Source organism: Leucoraja erinacea, chromosome 7 (genome assembly GCF_028641065.1).
Source record: "Leucoraja erinacea ecotype New England chromosome 7, Leri_hhj_1, whole genome shotgun sequence".
Classification (NCBI taxonomy): domain Eukaryota; kingdom Metazoa; phylum Chordata; class Chondrichthyes; order Rajiformes; family Rajidae; genus Leucoraja; species Leucoraja erinaceus.
Window position 1 is genome coordinate 41,306,745 of NC_073383.1, and position 18,027 is coordinate 41,324,771.

Consider the following 18,027-nt stretch of genomic DNA (forward strand, 5'->3'; position numbering starts at 1 on the left):
TCCCCAACATCGGGAGCAATCTTCTTGCATCTAGCCTGTCCAACCCCTTAAGAATTTTGTAAGTTTCTATAAGATCCCCTCTCAATCTCCTAAATTCTAGAGAGTATAAACCAAGTCTATCCAGTCTTTCTTCATAAGACAGTCCTGACATACCAGGAATCAGTCTGGTGAACCTTCTCTGCACTCCCTCTATGGCAATAATGTCCTTCCTCAGATTTGGAGACCAAAACTGTACACAATACTCCAGGTGTGTTCTCACCAAGACCCTGTACAACTGCAGTAGAACCTCCCTGCTCCTATACTCAAATCCTTTTGCTATGAAAGCTAACATACCATTCGCTTTCTTCACTGCCTGCTGCACCTGCATGCCTACTTTCAATGACTGGTGTACCATGACACCCAGGTCTCGCTGCATCTCCCCTTTTCCTAGTCGGCCACCATTTAGATAATAGTCTGCTTTCCTGTTTTTCCCACCAAAATGGATAACCTCACATTTATCCAGATTATACTGCATCTGCCAAACATTTGCCCACTCACCCAGCCTATCCAAGTCACCTTGCAGTCTCCTAGCATCCTCCTCACAGCTAACACTGCCCCCCAGCTTAGTGTCGTCCGCAAACTTGGAGATATTGCCTTCAATTCCCTCATCCAGATCGTTAATATATATTGTAAATAGCTGGGGTCCCAGCACTGAGCCTTGCGGTACCCCACTAGTCACTGCCTGCCATTGTGAAAAAGACCCGTTTACTCCTACTCTTTGCTTCCTATTTGCCAGCCAGTTCTCTATCCACATCAATACTGAACCCCCAATGCTGTGTACTTTAAGTTTGTATACTAATCTCTTATGTGGGACCATGTCGAAAGCCTTCTGGAAGTCCAGATACACCACATCCACTGGTTCTCCCCTATCCACGCTACTAGTTACATCCTCGAAAAATTCTATAAGATTCGTCAGACATGATTTACCTTTCGTAAATCCATGCTGACTTTGTCCAATGATTTCACCACTTTCCAAAAGTGCTGCTATCCCATCTTTAATAACTGACTAGCAGTTTCCCCACTACCGATGTTAGACTAACTGGAAGATGTTTGGGTCTAGGACAACATCCTAAGGAACTTACAGTATGTTCTGCGGCTGAACAGATATTCTCCTGAGATGTCAGGAATGATTGTGAATGGAGCTAAGCGAGGACTAACCTGTGAGGCTCTGCATACATAATGTGAAAAGGCCTACAATTTTGTAATTTAATCGGATAGTTTGTGTTTTCATGAGGAACAAGAATAGGCCATTCAGCCCCTTAGTTTATCAGTAGAATCATACTGATCTATATCTTCACTCCAATTACCCATTGTTGTTGTATACATAGTATTCTTGCCTTAACCAAATCTATCAATTATTGAATCTATCAGTGATATTTTGAATTGACTGCAGCTTTAACATGATTTTGGGGAAAGTTCTTGATTTACATTATTTCCTCTCTGAATAATCAGCTCCTGACATCCCTCATGAATTCCATTCCCACCTTTGAGAACACTCTTTAAGAAAGTATTTATGTGACAACCACTTTGCTTTTGGTCTTGTCATATATAGGCCAAATTAGATAAATAGTTATTCTCCCCTGCCGAATCTCAGTGAAACGAATAGTGTTTTGGAATGATCATTTTGTGATCATTACTAATAGCTTTTATTAATCAAGCATAATTTTTTGCTGGCCTGGTGAGATCCGAAATTGTATTTTTTAGATTGTTAACCAGATCTCCGAGCTACCCATACCTATCACCATGGTGTGTAGTAATATAACACAGTTGAGGAAAGAAGATGTAGTTTTGGTTGATATATTCATGGTTTGTATAGATTGGTTTCTCTACTCTTCTCTATCTAGCTGGCAACAGGGATAATACAATGCCAAATGCAGCAGCTATAGTGCCCTCCATAATGTTTGGGACAAAGACCCATCATTTATTTATTTGCCTCTGTACTACCCAATTTGAGATTTGTAATAGTAAAAAAAATCACATGTTGTTAAAGTGCACATTGTCAGATTTTATTAAAGGGTATTTTTATACATTTTGGTTTCACCATGTAGAAATTACAGCTGTGTTTATACATAGTCCTCCGATTTCAGGGCACATTGCTTCACAGGCGTTTGTTCAAAGGTCGAAAGGTTCAAAGGTTATTTTAGTCAGTCCTATTGAGGCCTCCACAGTTGCCTTTACGGAGGCACGATGTTCCAGGCCGTTCTCGCCGGGTGATGGTACTCCTGCATCGGGAGAGTCCTCTCAGCGGCATGGGAACCCTGGAACGGCCGCTTCCCTTACCGGAGACCGTGGCTTCCGAAGCCAACAAGGCCGCGCCGGATGGAGCTCCACCACTGGCGATCTCATCGAGAGATCCCAGGCTCCCGATGTTTCAGTTCAGCGCCGCAGCTGGCCGCTCCACAGACCCGCAGCTCCGCGATGTTTATCTCGGCGATCTCAGCATTCCGGAGTTCCAATTACAAATGTTTGTAATTGCTCAGGTGTGTTTAATTGCCTCCTTCGTGCAGGTAAAAGGGAGCGCTCAGCACCTAGTCTTTCCGCCAGTCTTTCCATCACCTATAGAAATTTAATTGCTGTTTATTAACATCACACAGAGAGTGGTGAATCTCTGGAATTCTCTGCCACAGTAGGTAGTTGAAGCCAGTTCATTGGCTATATTTAAGAGGGAGTTAGATGTGGCCCTTGTGGCTAAAGGGATCGGGGGGGGGGTATGGAGAGAAGGCAGGTACAGGATACTGAGTTGGATGATCAGCCATGATCATATTGAATGGCGGTGCAGGCTCGAAGGGCCGAATGGCCCACTCCTGCACCTATTTTCTATGTTTCTATGAGGACCAAAGTTGTGCCAATGAAAGTCGGAAGCCATTATGAGACTGAGAAACAAGAATAAAACTGTTAGAGACATCAGCCGCACCTTTTGCTTACCAAAATCAACTGTTTGGACATCATTAAGAAGAAAGAGAGAACTGGTGAGCTTACTAATTGCAAATGGACTGGCAGGCCAAGGAAGACCTCCACAACTGATCGCAGAAGAATTCTCTCTATAATGAAGAAAAAGACCCAAACACCTGTCCGACAGATCAGAAACACCCTTCAGGAGTCGGATGTGGATTTGTCAATGACCACTGTCCACTGAAGACTTCATGAACAGAAATACAGAGGCTACACTGCAACATGCAAACCACTGGTTAGCTGCAAAAATAGGATGGCAGGGTTACAGTTTGCCAAGAAGTACTTAAAAGATCAACCACAATTCTGGACAAAGGTCATTCGGACAGATGAGATAAAGATTTATTTATATCCAAGTGATGGCAAGAGCAAAGTATGGAGGAGAGATGGACCTGCCCAAGATCCAAAGCATATCACCTCAACTGTGAAACACAGTGGTGGGGGTGTTATGGCCTGGGCATGTATGGCTGCTGGAGGTACTGACTCCCTTATCTTCATTGATGATACAACAGCTGATGGTAGTAGCAGAATGAATTCTGAAGTGTATAGTCACATCCTATCTGCTCAAGTTCAAACAAATGCCTCAAAACTCATTGGCCGGCGGTTCATTCTACAGCAAGACAATTTTCCCAAACATACTGCTAAAGCAACAAAGGAATTTTTCAAATCTAAAAAATGGTAAATTCTTGAGTGGCCAAGTCAATCACCTGATCTGAACTCAATTGAGCATGCCTTTTACATGCTGAAGAGAAAACTGAAGGGGACTAGCCCCCAAAACAAGCATAAGCTAAAGATTGATGCAATACAAGCTTGGCAGAGCATTACCAGAGAAGACACCCAGCAACTGGTGATGTCCATATATCGCAGACTTCAAGCAGTCATTGCATGCAAAGGATATGCAACAAAATATTAAACATGACTACTTTCATTTACATGACATTGCTGTGTCCCAAATATTATGGTGCCCTGAAATGGGTGGACTATGTAAAACACTGCTGTAATTGCTACATGGTGACATCAAAATATAGAAAAATGTGCTGCGGGTGAGGCAGCATCAATGTGCACTTTAACCACATGTGATTTATTTTTTTCTATTACAAATCTCAAATTGTGGAGTACAGAGGCAAATAAATAAATGATGGGTCTTTGTCCCAAACATTTTGGAGAGCACTGTAAATATACATTTGGCATGAATGCTTTGGACTGTGAAAATGTACAACTACATTTGCCAGCTATGTTGACAGCTATAAATTTAGATGAATTAAAAGATAAGAGTCAAGAATGTTTTAATGTCATGAGTCCCAGATGAAACAATGACATTGTTACTTGCTGCAGCACAACAGAATATGTAAACATAGTACACTAAACAATATGATAAACGAGAGAGAAAAAAAAGTTCAGCGTGTACACGTACACACACGCACGCGCGCGCGCGCACACACACACACACACACACACACACACTTTATTTAAGAGAGAACTGCAGATGCTGGTTTAATTGAAGGTAGACACAAAATGCTGGAGTAACTCAGCGGGTGAGGCAGCATCTATGGAGAGAAGGAATTGGCGACGTTTTGGCTTGAGACCCTTCTTCAGACTGGAGAAGATTCCTTCTCTCCATAGATGTTGCCTCACCAGCTGAGTTACTCCAGCATTTTGTGTCTACCTATATATGCATATATACACACACACTCACTAACTCTCTCGCACGCTCTCTCACACTCTCTGTAGGGAAGAAGCTGTTCCAGAACCTGGACTTTTCAGACTCCTGGATCTTCTTCCCGATAGGGGTGAAATGAGTGTGTGGCCAGGATGGTGTGGGTCTCTAATAATGCTGGCTGCCCTTTTGAGGTAGCGACTCTGACAAATCCCTTCGGTAGTGAAGAGGTCAGAGCTTCAAGTTGCTGAACCAGACAATGATGCAACCAGTCAATATGCTCTCTACTGTACACCTATAGAAGTTCAAGAGAATCCTCTCTCACATACCGAATCTCCGTAATCTTCTCAGGAAGTTGATGTGCTCTATTTATAATCAGTGTGTTGGGTCCAGGAAAGATCTTTGGAAATATGCATGCCCAGGAATTTGAAGTTTTGTCTCTTTCCACCATAGATATAAACAGGACTAGATAAGTTCGACCAGTTGGTTCCCTGTCACACGGGAGGCCTGGTCCACCTACGTAACCCGTTCCACAATGCAACATTCCACCACTCACCCGTTCCCCCAATGCAACCCATCTCCCCAACGCAATATTGCACCACTCGCACATAGCCCCCAACTGCACAGGCACGGCTCATTTCTCCTCATCCTCCAGCACTCACTCTCCTCCTCTTCACCCTCCCTCTTCTTGCCCTTCTCCTCCTCCCCTCCCCCAATTCCTCCATCCCTCTCCTTTCCCCTACCCTCAGTCCCTCCCTCCATCCATCCATAAAAAGCAGCATCTGCAGTTCATTCCTCCACAGGTCATTCATTGTTAGCTGTGGTTTAGATCCCGTTGACTTGACGATTGGACCAGTTTGCAGTGTGTGTGTGTGTCTCAAACTCCGCGCAAACTGCTCTGCCATCCTGCAACCTGACTCTCCCTCCCTCCCTCTGCCTACTCCGACACAGCCGCTGCTCGGCCCATCCCTTTCCCATTGCCCACTGCTGCCGCTCGGCCCATCCCCGTCCTGCCTGCCCGCTGCTTGGCACGTCCCTGCCCAGCCTGCCTGCTCGCTGCCGCCGTGGCGTGGGGATGGGGGGGTGGAGTCAATGTTCGCCACGGCGGGCACTATCAGTTTCGATGAGCTGGTGGAGAAGATGTCTGAGAAAGCCATGAGGGTGAGTTACCGCGGCGGCGGAGGAGACAGACCCGCGTGGACGGGTAGATGGGACCGCAATTGCTGCAGATGGTGGGCAGGGGAGAGTGATCAGGGAGAGAGAGAGAGATGAGGGAGAGAGAGATGGGACCAGGGCCTCTACTGAACGTCGGCAAACTTGAAGATGGAGTTCGCACTGTGTCTGGTTACACAGTCATGAGTTTAGAGTGAGTAGAGCAGGGGGCTGAGCACGCAGCCTTGAGGTGCTCCTGTATTGAATGTTAATGAAGTATTTCTGCCATTTCGAACAAACTGTGGTCTGTGGTTGAGGAAGTCGAGGACGCAGAGGGATGCGCAGAGACCCAGTTCCGCGAGCTTGGTAATCAGTTTTTTATTCCTTTTTTGTATCAAAAATATTTTTTTAATTACTATCACAATTCAAAACAAAACTGTGGTGGCACACCCACCACCATATTACAAAATCACCAAATTATTCAGACACTAAATTTCCATACTACTATTTTATAATCCTTACAATATACTAAAGAACTATTGTACAATTATGTCCCTCTCTAACACCACCTGGGCGCGGATGTAACTCCGATAAGGGGCAAACATTTGGCTCGGGCAAAGCCCTCTTCTGCCTGGCGCCGTGACACACGGAAGGCCAGCTTGGCCTGGCTTCGGAGCAACCCAACCAGGACATCTTCGGCCCTACCCACTCCCTAGATTCTTTCACCAGTCCTTCGGTCGCTGACAGCAGAGCCGCTCCTCCCCCTACGGACCCTAGGCTACAAGGGTTCCTTGCCCTCCGGACCTTGGCTACAAGGAACGCTCTACTGGTCCCTGAACAGGAACGACACTGCTCTTGGTCTTGGCGTCCTTCTCCAGGTTGAGGATGAGGTTCAGCGAGCTGGAGAGCCCATCAGAATCAGATTCAGACTCAACTTTAATTGTCATTGTCAGTGTACAGTACAGAGACAACGAAATGCAGTTAGCATCTCCCTGGAAGAGCGACATAGAATATGATTTCAATAAATAAATCTATTTACATGCATAGTCATAGTGTTTTTCCTGTGGGAGGAGTGTCGGGGGGGGGGGGGAGAAGATGATTGGCAGTCACCGAGGTACATTGTTGAGTAGTGTGACAGCCGCAGGGAAGAAGCTGTTCCTGGACCTGCTGGTCCGGCAACGGAGAGACCTGTAACGCCTCCTGGATGGTAGGAGGGTAAACAGTCCATGGTTGGGGTGAGAGCAGTCCTTGGCGATGCTGAGCACCCTTCGCAGACAACGCTTGCTTTGGACAGACTCAATGGAGGGGAGCGAGGAACCGGTGATGCGTTGGGCAATTTTCACCACCCTCTGCAGTGCTTTTCGGTTGGAGACAGAGCAGTTGCCATACCATATCTGATAGTTGGTAAGGATGCAATCCTTAAGTCTGCAATGAGCTCCTTGGTCTTCTTGGAGTTAAGGGCCAGGTTGTTGTCAGCGCACCATACTGCTAGGAGCTGGACCTCCTCCCTATCGGCCGACTCATCGTTGTTGCTGATGAGGCCAATCGCCGTTGTATCATCTGCATACTTGATGATGGTGTTAGTACCATGTACAGGTGTGCAGTCGTAGGTGAAGAGAGAGTAAAGGAGGTGGCTCAGCACACAGCCCTGTGGAACGCCGGTGTTCAGGGTGAGGGTTGAAGAGGTGTGCTTGTCTAACCTAACAGACTGGGGTCTGTTGGTTAGAAAGTCCAGTATCCAGTTGCAGAGGGAGGGGTCGATGCCCAGGTTACTGAGTTTGGTGATCAGTTTAGAGGGTATAATGGTGTTGAATGCTGAGCTGTAATCAATGAACAGCATTGTTACGTAAGTGTCTCTGTTGTCGAGGTGGGAGAGGGCGGAGTGAAGTGCCGTTGAGATGGCATCCTCCATAATCCTGTTCTTGCGGTAGGCAAACTGATAGGTATCCAATGTGGGGGGTAGGCAGCCTTTGAGGTGTGCCAGGACCAGCCTCTCGAAGCACTTGGTGATGATGGGAGAAAGTGCAACTGGGCGGAAGTCGTTGAGGCTTGCCGCAGTGGAGTGTTTTGGCACCGGCACGATGGAGGTGGTTTTAAGGCACATGGGGACAACTGCTTGGGCAAGTGACAGGTTGAAGATGTCAGTCCAGACGTCTGTCAGCTGCGCAGCACAGGCCCTGAGGACGCGCCCGGGGATGCTGTCAGGGCCAGCAGCCTTGCGTGCATTAGTCCTACTCAGTGCCACGTACACGTCGTAGGGGGTGAGTGTGAGGGGTTGGTGATCAGCAGGGAGCACAGCCTTGATGGCTGTCTCTAGATTGTCCCTGTCGAAGCGGCCATAGAAGTGGTTAAGCTCCTCAAGGAAGGAGGCGTCGCTGAATGTGGGGGTGGTGTTGGTGGGTCTATAATCCGTGATGGCCTGGATGCCTTGCCACATGCGTCGGGGGTTGTAGTTGTTGAAGTGCTCCTCAATCCTGAGCTTATGTCAGTGCTTGGCCTTCTTGATGCCCCTCTTCAGGTTAGCCCTGGATGAACTGTCGGCTCGAGCGTCGCCTGACCTGAAAGCGGTGTCCCGTGCTTTCAGCAGTAGCCTGACCTCGCTGTTCATCCATGGCTTCTGATTCGGGAATATGGTCACCCGTTTGAGGGAGGTGACACTATTAATGGTGTAGTTTATAAAGTCCAGAACAGAGGATGTGTAGGAATCAATGTCCGTGTGGGAGTCAAGGGTGGCCTGGGCTGCAAGACACTGCTGAAGTGTTGAGTCCGCTTCCTCTGACCAGACTTTAACTGTCCTCACAGTGGGTTTAACCCATCTGATGAGTGGGGAGTACTTAGGGAGCAGGAACAATGAGAGGTGATCAGACTGACCAAGGTGGGGGAGGGAGACGGCTTTGTAAGCTTCAGTCATGTTAGTGTAGATTTTGTCCAGTGTCTTGTCTACTCTAGTGGCGAAGGAGACATGTTGGTGGAATTTGGGGAGTACAGTCTTCAGGTTGGAGTGATTGAAGTCACCCGCAACAATGAAGGCTGTCTCGGGGTTGTGAGTCTGTTGTTTGCTAATGGCAGTGTGCAGCTCTTTCATTGCAAGCTTGGCATTAGCATCCGGAGGGATATAGGCTGCAGTCACAACAGTGGAGGTAAACTCTCTGGGCAGAGAGAACGGTCTGCATCTAACCAAGAGGAACTCAAGGTTAGCTGAACAGAGACTCTTGATGATGGTGCAGTCCGTGCATCATGCTTTATTTACATAAATGCACAGACCCCCACCTCTGGTCTTACCGGAGTCTGTTGTCCTGTCCGCTCGGAGTAAATGACGCCCCGTTAGCTGGATGGCGCTATCAGGAAAATCGATGTTGATCCAAGTTTCTGTGAAGATCAGGATGTTGCAGTCTTTGATCCAGTTGTGGGAGGTGATCCTTAGCCGGAGTTTGTCCATTTTGGCGAGGAAAAGGCTAGGAATCGCTAGCCTGTGTGGGGCTAGCTCTAACCTGGCCTTTAACCCACTTCTGCGTCCCCAGCAGTGCTTTCGTACGCGTCGTTGTCTGTTGGTGCCTCCGGTCGGCCGAGCTGGCTGGTGTTCTGCCGCTCCGCGACTTCGGTGGTGGTCTCCAGCCCCGCGGCTCCGCTGGCGTTCTCCAGTCCCGCGGCTCCGCTGGCGTCCAGTCCCGCGGCTCCGCTGGCGTTCTCCAGCCCGCTCCGCTGGCGTTCTCCAGCCCCGCTGCTCCGGTGGCGATCTGCCGCCCCGCGGCTCTGCTGGCGATTTTCCGCCCCACGGCTCTGCTGGCGTTCTCCAGCCCCGCGGCACCAGTAGATTCTGCTGCTCCGGTGACGGTCTGTGGCTCCGCTGGCGTTCTCCAGCCCCGCGGCCTCGCTGGCGTTCTCCAGCCCCGCGGCTCCGCTGGCGTTCTCCGGCTCCGCTGCTCCGGTTGCGGTCTCCAGCCCCGCGGCGTTCTCTGGCGTTCTCCGCTGGCGTTCTCCGGCTCTGCTGGCGTTCTCCAGCCCCGCGGCTCCGCTGGCGTTCTCCAGCCCCGCTGCTCCGGTGGTGGTCTCCAGCCCCGCGGCTCCGCTGGCGTTTTCCAGCCCCGCGGCTCAGCTGGCGTTCTCCAGCCCCGCTGCTCAGCTGGTGTTCTCCAGCCCCGCGGCTCTGCTGGCGGTGGCGGGCGTTCTCCAGCCCCGCGGCTCCTAGCGGTCTCCAGCCCCGCGGCTCCGGTGCTCCGTTGCTCTGACGAGCTCAGGAGCGAGACGGAGATCGCCCAGAAAGTTGTTGCAGCCGCAGGAACCGAAGTCCAGAAGTTCCTGTCGTCCGTACGAAAGGGACACAAGACTGCTCCGTGTGAGCAGCCTTGAGACAGGTAGGGGAATTGTCGCTATTTCTCCAATTCTTGGGAGACACGGGACGTCGCGATGTGCCCGCGCCACTGCCATTTTGTATATATGTTTGGCCACTGGAGGGAGGCCAGTCTGGGCCAATGTTGGGCTCCTTCGGTGGCCACGATGAACTTGCGGATTTCCTCCACTGGAATAAGTGCAGTGGCATCGGGGGGAGCGAGACAATCCATTGACTCATTGTCCGAGGAGTCTCCTTCCACCCACTCACTGCAAATGGTGTCACTATCCCCATCCCCGGACACACCCTTAGTGTTCGATACTCCTGCCCCACCCTGTGCAGTGGTTGCCTCTGGCTGAGGAGCCTTCCCCAGATGTACCCAGCCAGTGGGGGCGTCTATCCCTTCCCCAGTTGGGTCCAGAGTGGACTCTGGTGCACCAGACTCAGTTAGTCCTACTGGAGCCATATCCTGTGGGTTGCTCCTGGGCTTCCTCGGGTGCCTGATGCGGGTCTCCCTCACCAACAAAAATCTCCCCCTGCTCCATATCACCCGAGTGGTCCCCATCGCCACCCTCCCCAGAATCCCCTCCAGAGCATGGGACCGGGGTCTGAACCAGAGGGCGGGAGTCTTCCTCCACCACCGTACTCCCCTCCCCCCTGGAGGATTCGCGTTTGGCCCTCTTCCGCTCCTCCCTAGAGAGATTCCTCCTCTTTTTCGATCGCCTGGGGTCGCCTGAGCAACCTTCTTCTGTGGTACTCCCTCCTCCCGCCCGATCCCCTCCACCCTTAGGTGACGGAATGGGTAGAACGTTCTTGTCTCCGGGGGTTTTGTTACCCATGTGTTTCATCTTCTTTGTCACCTTGCCCCCATTCTTTTGACCCTCCCCACCCGTGCTCTGCGCAACCCCAAGCAGCCGTGCAGTCCTCCAGATTCATTGGGGGGGGGGGGGGGGGGGGCAAGTAGCACATTATCCCATGCTCGAAAGGCGAGTTCCTCATGGGGAACCGGGCCCCAAGAGGAGCAGCTGAAGCAGCCGCCTTTGCATTGCTCCCGGAAGGCCCCGATGCCCCAGAACACAGGCCGTGCATGGTATCAGGAGCTACAATTTAAACAAAGCACTTAAACAAAGTGCCAGACAGTCCAAATGGCACGAGACCAACTCCACACACAAAAACAAAATGGAACAGTTCGAGGTAGGGATCCAAGTGGTGTCGCCTCGAACGTTGATAATGGCGGCTCCCATGAAAACTACTGCATCACCACCTCTTCGCCTGGCTATCTCGGCTCTCCTGTGTTCCCTGGTGAGCTGCTGACCTTCGCAGACAATCCCAGCTGGCGTTCGCTGCGCCTGCAGCAAAGAAAGGGCTTTGCCTGTAGTCTCTGTTGTTGGAAGCCTCCTACCTCCGAGAGAAAGGAGGCTCCAGGTTCCCAAAGGCTGCAGAAGGAGGTCGAGACGGTGCAGAAAACCTCCCACACCGCACGAAAGACAGACCGGCCCAGTCAGCACCAACGTGGTAGTAAGGGTGGGTTATTCTAGTCGCAGGCGTAAAAGTCCAGAAAGGTTTACTCCCCCTTTTGGAGCGCCATAGTTTCCTGGCAGGTTACCAGCCACAGTAGTGGGAGCTGAGCAATTTACAGATAATACTGCTCGCAGTCCCAAAACACACAGAAACTTTAAAACAAATCTCTGCAGTGTCGCAGCGAGACTCAAGGATGTTTAAATGTACTGCTGTACCTCCACTGAATTCCAAAATGATGTTTAAACTCACTCGTTTTGTGTTTGGACGGGAACTCCACAACATTACACCTCGCGTAACAAGCTTTTTTTTTTAAGATCAAAAATATATATTCAAATATTAAAATAGTATTTACAATACAATAAAACAAACCACCTTGATACAAGACGAACAAATATGTTAAGCAACTGCTAAACAACTATATTGCAATCCTTGTCCAGGATACATTCAACCCCCCTCGGTGCCCAGCGGTCACGGTACTCCCTCAGGGTGCCCGTAGACAGGGCGTATTCCCTTTCTATCCCGCACCCGGGCACGGACGTATCCCTGGAAAAGGGGCAGGCAGCCGGCTCGGGTAGAGCCCTCCACCGTCTGGCGCGTTGACTCACGGATGGCCAGCTTGGCCATTCGCGTAACAAGCTTGGAGGGGATGATGGTATTGAACGCCGAGCTGTAGTCTATAAACAACAGCTTGACGTAAGTGTTTTTATTGTCCAAGTGGTCCAGTGCGGAGTGGAGAGCCAGTGAGATCATATCTTCCGTTGACCTGTTGGACGGTAGGCGAACTGTAATGGGTCAAGGTTCATGTTGCGGCAGGAGTTAATATGCACTATAACCAACATCTCAAAGCACTTCATCACCATGGTCGTTTGTGCCACTGGTCGATAGTCATTGAGGCACGTCACCTTGCTCTTCTTGGGCATTATTGGTGCCCTCTTAAAGCAGATGAGAACAGACCTCAATAATGAGAGGTTGAAAATGTTCGCAAAATGTCCACAAAATCTCCAGCCAGTTGGTCTGCACAGGTTTTAAGAACTCAACTGGATATGCCATTAGGTCCAGGCGCTTACCGGGGGTTCACCCCCCCTGAAGGATCTTCTGACTTCAGTCTCTGTGACTGTAATACCATGTATGGGAGCTCGGGAAGACACATCAGTGTTCTCCCTATCAAAGCATGCGTAGAACGCCTTGAGCTCGTCAGGGAGTGATGCTTTGCTGTTCCTTGAGCTGCCTCCTGATTTTGCCTTATAGGAGGTGATGGCATTCAAGCCCTGCCACAGTTGTCCCATCCTCCAGCTTTGAACGGATGTCCCTTTTGGCCATTTTGATGGCCTTGTCAAGGTCATATCTGGACTTCTTATAGACCTCTGCGTCACCAGACCTGAATGCCCAGGATCTGGTCTTCAGAAGAATGCGGATCTCCTGGTTCATCCAAGGCTTCTGGTTAGGAACCACTCGGATGGTTTTTGTAAGACCGCAATCCTCCACACATTTCCTTATGAAGTCTGTAACGACTGGCGAATTCATTCAGGTTCGTTGCTGAGTCCTTGAACATTGCCCAGTCTACTGACTCCAAGCAGTCCATAGTTGCTCTTCTGCCTCCCCAGACCAACTCTGTGCCGTCCTCAGCTCTGGGGGTGCAACATGAAATGGTTTGATTTTTGGCCTAATGCTAAATTTATCTGCACATTCCAGGACTGGATTGGTGAAGTTAATTGGGTTTTTGATAGTCTTTTATTAAGTATAGATGTTCCATGGTTTCCAAACATACAATTTTCATTTTTTTATGTTTTATGGTATGATGCCATTGGCGCTTTGGGATTACATGCCTTTGATTTCAGATTCTACACTCCATTGTAATAAATAGGGTGCTACTGTCTGCCTTTTGGTATACACCAGTATGAAAACACCCACCAGCCTTTCCAGTTGAGAAATTGTTACCTTGTTATTGAAAAATTGAGAAATTGCTACCTTGTTATTAAAATATTTTTTATTTTGTTTTCTTTCCCTACAGGAATGAGATGGAGAGACAGTTCCTAGAGTTGCTACAGTTTAATATTAATGTTCCTGCTAGTGTTTACGCCAAATATTACTTTGATCTGCGCTCTCTGGCAGATGATAACAATATGAACTTCCCCTTGGAACCACTCAGCAAAGAGCGAGCACAGAAACTGGAGGTAAAGATTGTCAGAAATACCTAATGCACTATCCATTTACAGAACATGTATTTGACCAAGGGTCATCCTGATATGTTTTATATCCACGGTACCCCACAAATGACAATGAGATAACCAGTATGATAATTGGAAACAAAACAGCTTGTGTTGTGTTGTGTTGAAACTACCGAATTTCTCTTTGAAAAGAGACCTGGGATTTTATTTATCTTTTTTTTTGCATCATCTAGGATAGTAGATTATGCCTGTTTAAAGTTTTGTCCGAAGGCTGCCTGCCCCTTAATAAGACAATGATGTCAGTCCAACGTGCTCCAATTCCTGATATTAACCTTGAGTCAGCAGGGTCAGCAATGCGACCAATCTTATTCTCAAGTGTGAACAGGCTTGTCTAATTGGGTGCTGCCAATAACATCACCAAGCATGTAACAAAGATATATGGATAAACTGGAATTGTGTTTCAAGTGAATCAACCTACCTATGCCTCATCCCATACACTATTGAGTCACTTGGCACTTTCTCCTGTCGGCAGTCATTTAAGTGATTTTCAAGATTTGCAAGTGCATCCTTCGTTCTTAAAATGATACACTATTGGTGACCCAATCTCTTGATACATTTTCTTAATTATTGCAAATACTGGTTTTGAAAATTGCAATTTTCATATTCTGCTTTTAAAGAGAGAAATGTGTGCAAAAATGTATTAATCTATTTGCCAGCTGCTTTGAAGGGTTTTCGTCAGTCCTGCAGCCCAGTCATTTTATTGTGTTTGCAAGGGAAAGTAAAGCTATTGAAAACATGGTTCTGCACTGCTCATTTCCGTTAACAATGCCTTAGCCAATGAACCAGTCCATGCCTGGATGCAGTGAGACTTGGGGGGACATTCAACATCCTTCAGGTCCCCCACCATCAACATTCCTGTTGCAATTAATCAGAAATATAACAATAATTGGTTTCAGGCCTTAAAACCTGACTCCGGGACATCATCATACGCTAAGTACCTTGGCAGGCGGCTCACCCTACTCCCCAGAGTTCCTCTGCTTTACTCGACTCCCCAAAGTCCAAAACTGCATCTCGGTGAACGGCATGCACAAGGGCTGGAGAGCAATCCGAACGTGTTCCAAACCCATGTTTTTTGTATTAACTTGCATGAGGTGTTCTTGGATAAAGTCCCAAAGGCAACACAATGTCCAACATGTTGTTACCATGTTGTTGCCTTGAGAGAGACACTGCATAGTGAGGGGAGATTGGAAGAAAATACAAGTAACCTGTAATGTGTTCGTAGAAAACCATCCATATTGTAATTTTTCTATAATACAAAGCCACATCATCTGCGCATTATCATAATATTCAAGTTGAAAATATATTGACAAAATTGATCAATATAGAATTCGATGAGAGTGACTTTTTATCTGTGTCTCATACTTTTTGGTAATGATTTGTGAATTCCGTCCGAGTGGATTTTTGTTACCCCAATTGCTTATGTGGGAATCATCTGCACTTGAAAATAATGATTGATGCAAGGGAAACAAAAATGGACAGGTTTAGTAGTCAAGTCAAGACTGTTTAATTGCCATATGTACCGAAACAAAACAATGAACAATGAATTGAAGAAAATTAATAGTGGATTTAATCTTTTTTTAATATTTCCTTGCAGGCAATCTCCAGGTTGTGCGAGGACAAATATAAGGACATGGGCAAAGCTGTTATAAGACGAACACTCAGTGCTGACAATTTGATAGGAATGAATCGTTCTAATGCTATCCTGTCGTAGGCCAGATACTTTTCCATCAGCGCGTAATGTACCAGCAAAGACAGTGTCTTCCAATTGGGCAACTGAATCCTCCTGCAACTAAAATCAAGTTGCAGCTCCTGGCCTTTAAAGAGCACACTTCAGAGATGAACGATTGCTGCCTCACTGCAAAACCCTTCTCAGAGAAGAAGGGAAAAAAATGTTTTGACACCACACTGACACAGATGTATGACCTGCAGTGTGGCGAATTTTATGCTTACTGTGTAGGCCTGTAACTGAGGAGTACCTCAAGCTTTTATTTTGTGCTAATTTTAAGAAATAACACCCAAAACAAATGAGAATCATGTAACGTGAACTCTACAGGTAGGTTAAAACAACAATAGCTCTCACGAAAGTAAACAGGGTCAGAATAGGGGAAAACTACTGACTCTGTAAGGTGCAAAAATCTCTGTTAAGCATAGGATGGACTTAAACAGGGTGTAGTCATAGCCAATTCTGTGGTGAATGCTTAAAAACTGTATTTTTCCCTTCCCCATCCTACGCTCCCCACCCATCAATTTGTCTTTCCCTGTGCTGTTTGGAGGGTATTGACATTATTTCCTACCAGGTTGGGGAAACTACAAAAACTTACATTTTTCTAAAGCCTTTCACAGTAAAACATGCCACGGCATTATTCAGCTATATTTGGCACTGAGCCACATATGAGCAGTGATCAGAAGCCTCCAAGGAAAGTTTTAAAGAGAGTCTTGGAGAGAGAGAGAGAGAGAGGTGGAGTCATTAAAGGGAGGACATCCCTCCCTTAAGAGTCTGGAGGACTTAAATATCTCTTATCCCTATCCTGCCCAACTACCTAACGCTTGCCACTTTTTAATTGGTGTCCAAATTCAAAAACTGGAGAAACAAAGATGCAAAAACCACTCGGCAGGCCAGTCAGTAAGCAACCAAAGTTAACATTTCCAGCCGGTGACCTATTATTCATGTGAATGTTGGTTCAGACAGTCTTACCTCAAACACAGGGTTCTTGTGTTATAATCAACCTGAAATAAAACTATGATGCCCTGTTGGAATAGAGTTCCCAAAGAAGTGACAGGATTTGAAGACACTGTTTTCAGCCCATGCACAACTTATTCAGCTGCTGAAAGCACCAATTTCCCGGTTCAGTGCCCTTCCTCTGTTTATGGGTAGTACATGTCACCAATTGCAATCCAATTAAGACCCTGCAACATTCTCTGGGGAGATGCAACCGTACACACTGGCAAATTGCAGAGAGATTTTCAGCATAGGAACTTTAAACCTTTCTGATCTATGCTGGCATTAATTCCCACACAAGATCCTTCCATCTTGCTCATCATTTCAAAAGATACCATGCTTCCTCTTAAATAAATTAGTGCTATTGACTTCAATCATTTAATACAGTGGAACGTTCTAAATTCTCTCAATTCTGTAGCCTTGTTTTGGATAAGTGAAATCATCCCTGCACCAAATCTGTACCTGATATTAATGCTATACATAACTTTTATTTTGGCGGAGCAACATCATTATTACAGTTTACTAATGAAACAATGTTTCACGCAGCTAAATAGTCACTTTATCCAGTACAATCCCGTCACTTGCAATAAGTAAACTGTTAAACTCACTGTAACCTGTCGGTGTTTAACTGAGTTTTGAACTCAGCATATTTTATCAAAACAAACTTAATTTGGTTTTATTTTCAGTTCCATTGTACAATTCACAGTATCTTGAAGTAGTAAAATTGGAAACGTGGAATATTTGCCTGGGTAATAATAATAATAATAATAAATTTTATTTATGGGTGCCTTTCAAGAGTCTCAAGGACACCTTACAAAAAATTTAGCAGGTAGAGGAAAAACATGTAAGCGGAATGAAATAAATAGAGACATGACTAGTACACAAAGTAAAGACAGAATACAATTCAAAACACAATATGAGGCAATTAATGCACAGATGAAAAGGGAGGGGGACGTGGGGCTAAGGATAGGCAGAGGTGAAGAGATGGGTCTTGAGGCGGGACTGGAAGATGGTGAGGGACACGGAATTGCGGATCAGTTGGGGGAGGGAGTTCCAGAGCCAGGGAGCTGCCCTGGAGAAGGCTCTGTCCCCAAAACTGCGGAGGTTGGACTTGTGGATGGAGACGAGACCGGCTGATGTGGATCTGAGGGACCGTGAGGGTTGGTAGGGGGAGAGGAGGGCAGTGAGATATGGGGGGGGGGGGCAGAGGGGGGAGGGCTTGGAGGGCTTTGTAGGTGAGGATCAGGATTTTGTTGGTGATCCGGTGGGAGATGGGAAGCCAGTGAAGTTGTTTGACTGGAGTGATGTGATGCCAGGATTTGGTGTGGGTGATGAGTCGGGCGGCTGTGTTCTGGACCAGTTGGGGTCGGTTGATGTAGGTGGAGCTGATGCCAAGGAGAAGTGAGTTGCAATAGTCCAGTCAGGAGGAGAT

General features: G+C 47.5%; 1 protein-coding gene across 3 annotated transcripts in view; it reads left to right on the plus strand.

Moving 5' to 3' along the window:
* Positions 1 to 17,382, plus strand: part of ccnyl1 (cyclin Y-like 1) — a 116,005-nt gene extending 98,623 nt beyond the window's left edge. For all 3 annotated transcript variants that reach the window (XM_055638344.1, XM_055638343.1, XM_055638342.1), the window contains 2 exons: positions 13,660 to 13,822; positions 15,471 to 17,382. In XM_055638344.1, the coding sequence (XP_055494319.1) occupies positions 13,660 to 13,822; positions 15,471 to 15,587 (280 nt within the window). In that variant the 3' untranslated portion in view covers positions 15,588 to 17,382. The remainder of the gene's footprint in view (positions 1 to 13,659; positions 13,823 to 15,470) is intronic.
* Positions 17,383 to 18,027: the final 645 nt, after the last annotated feature.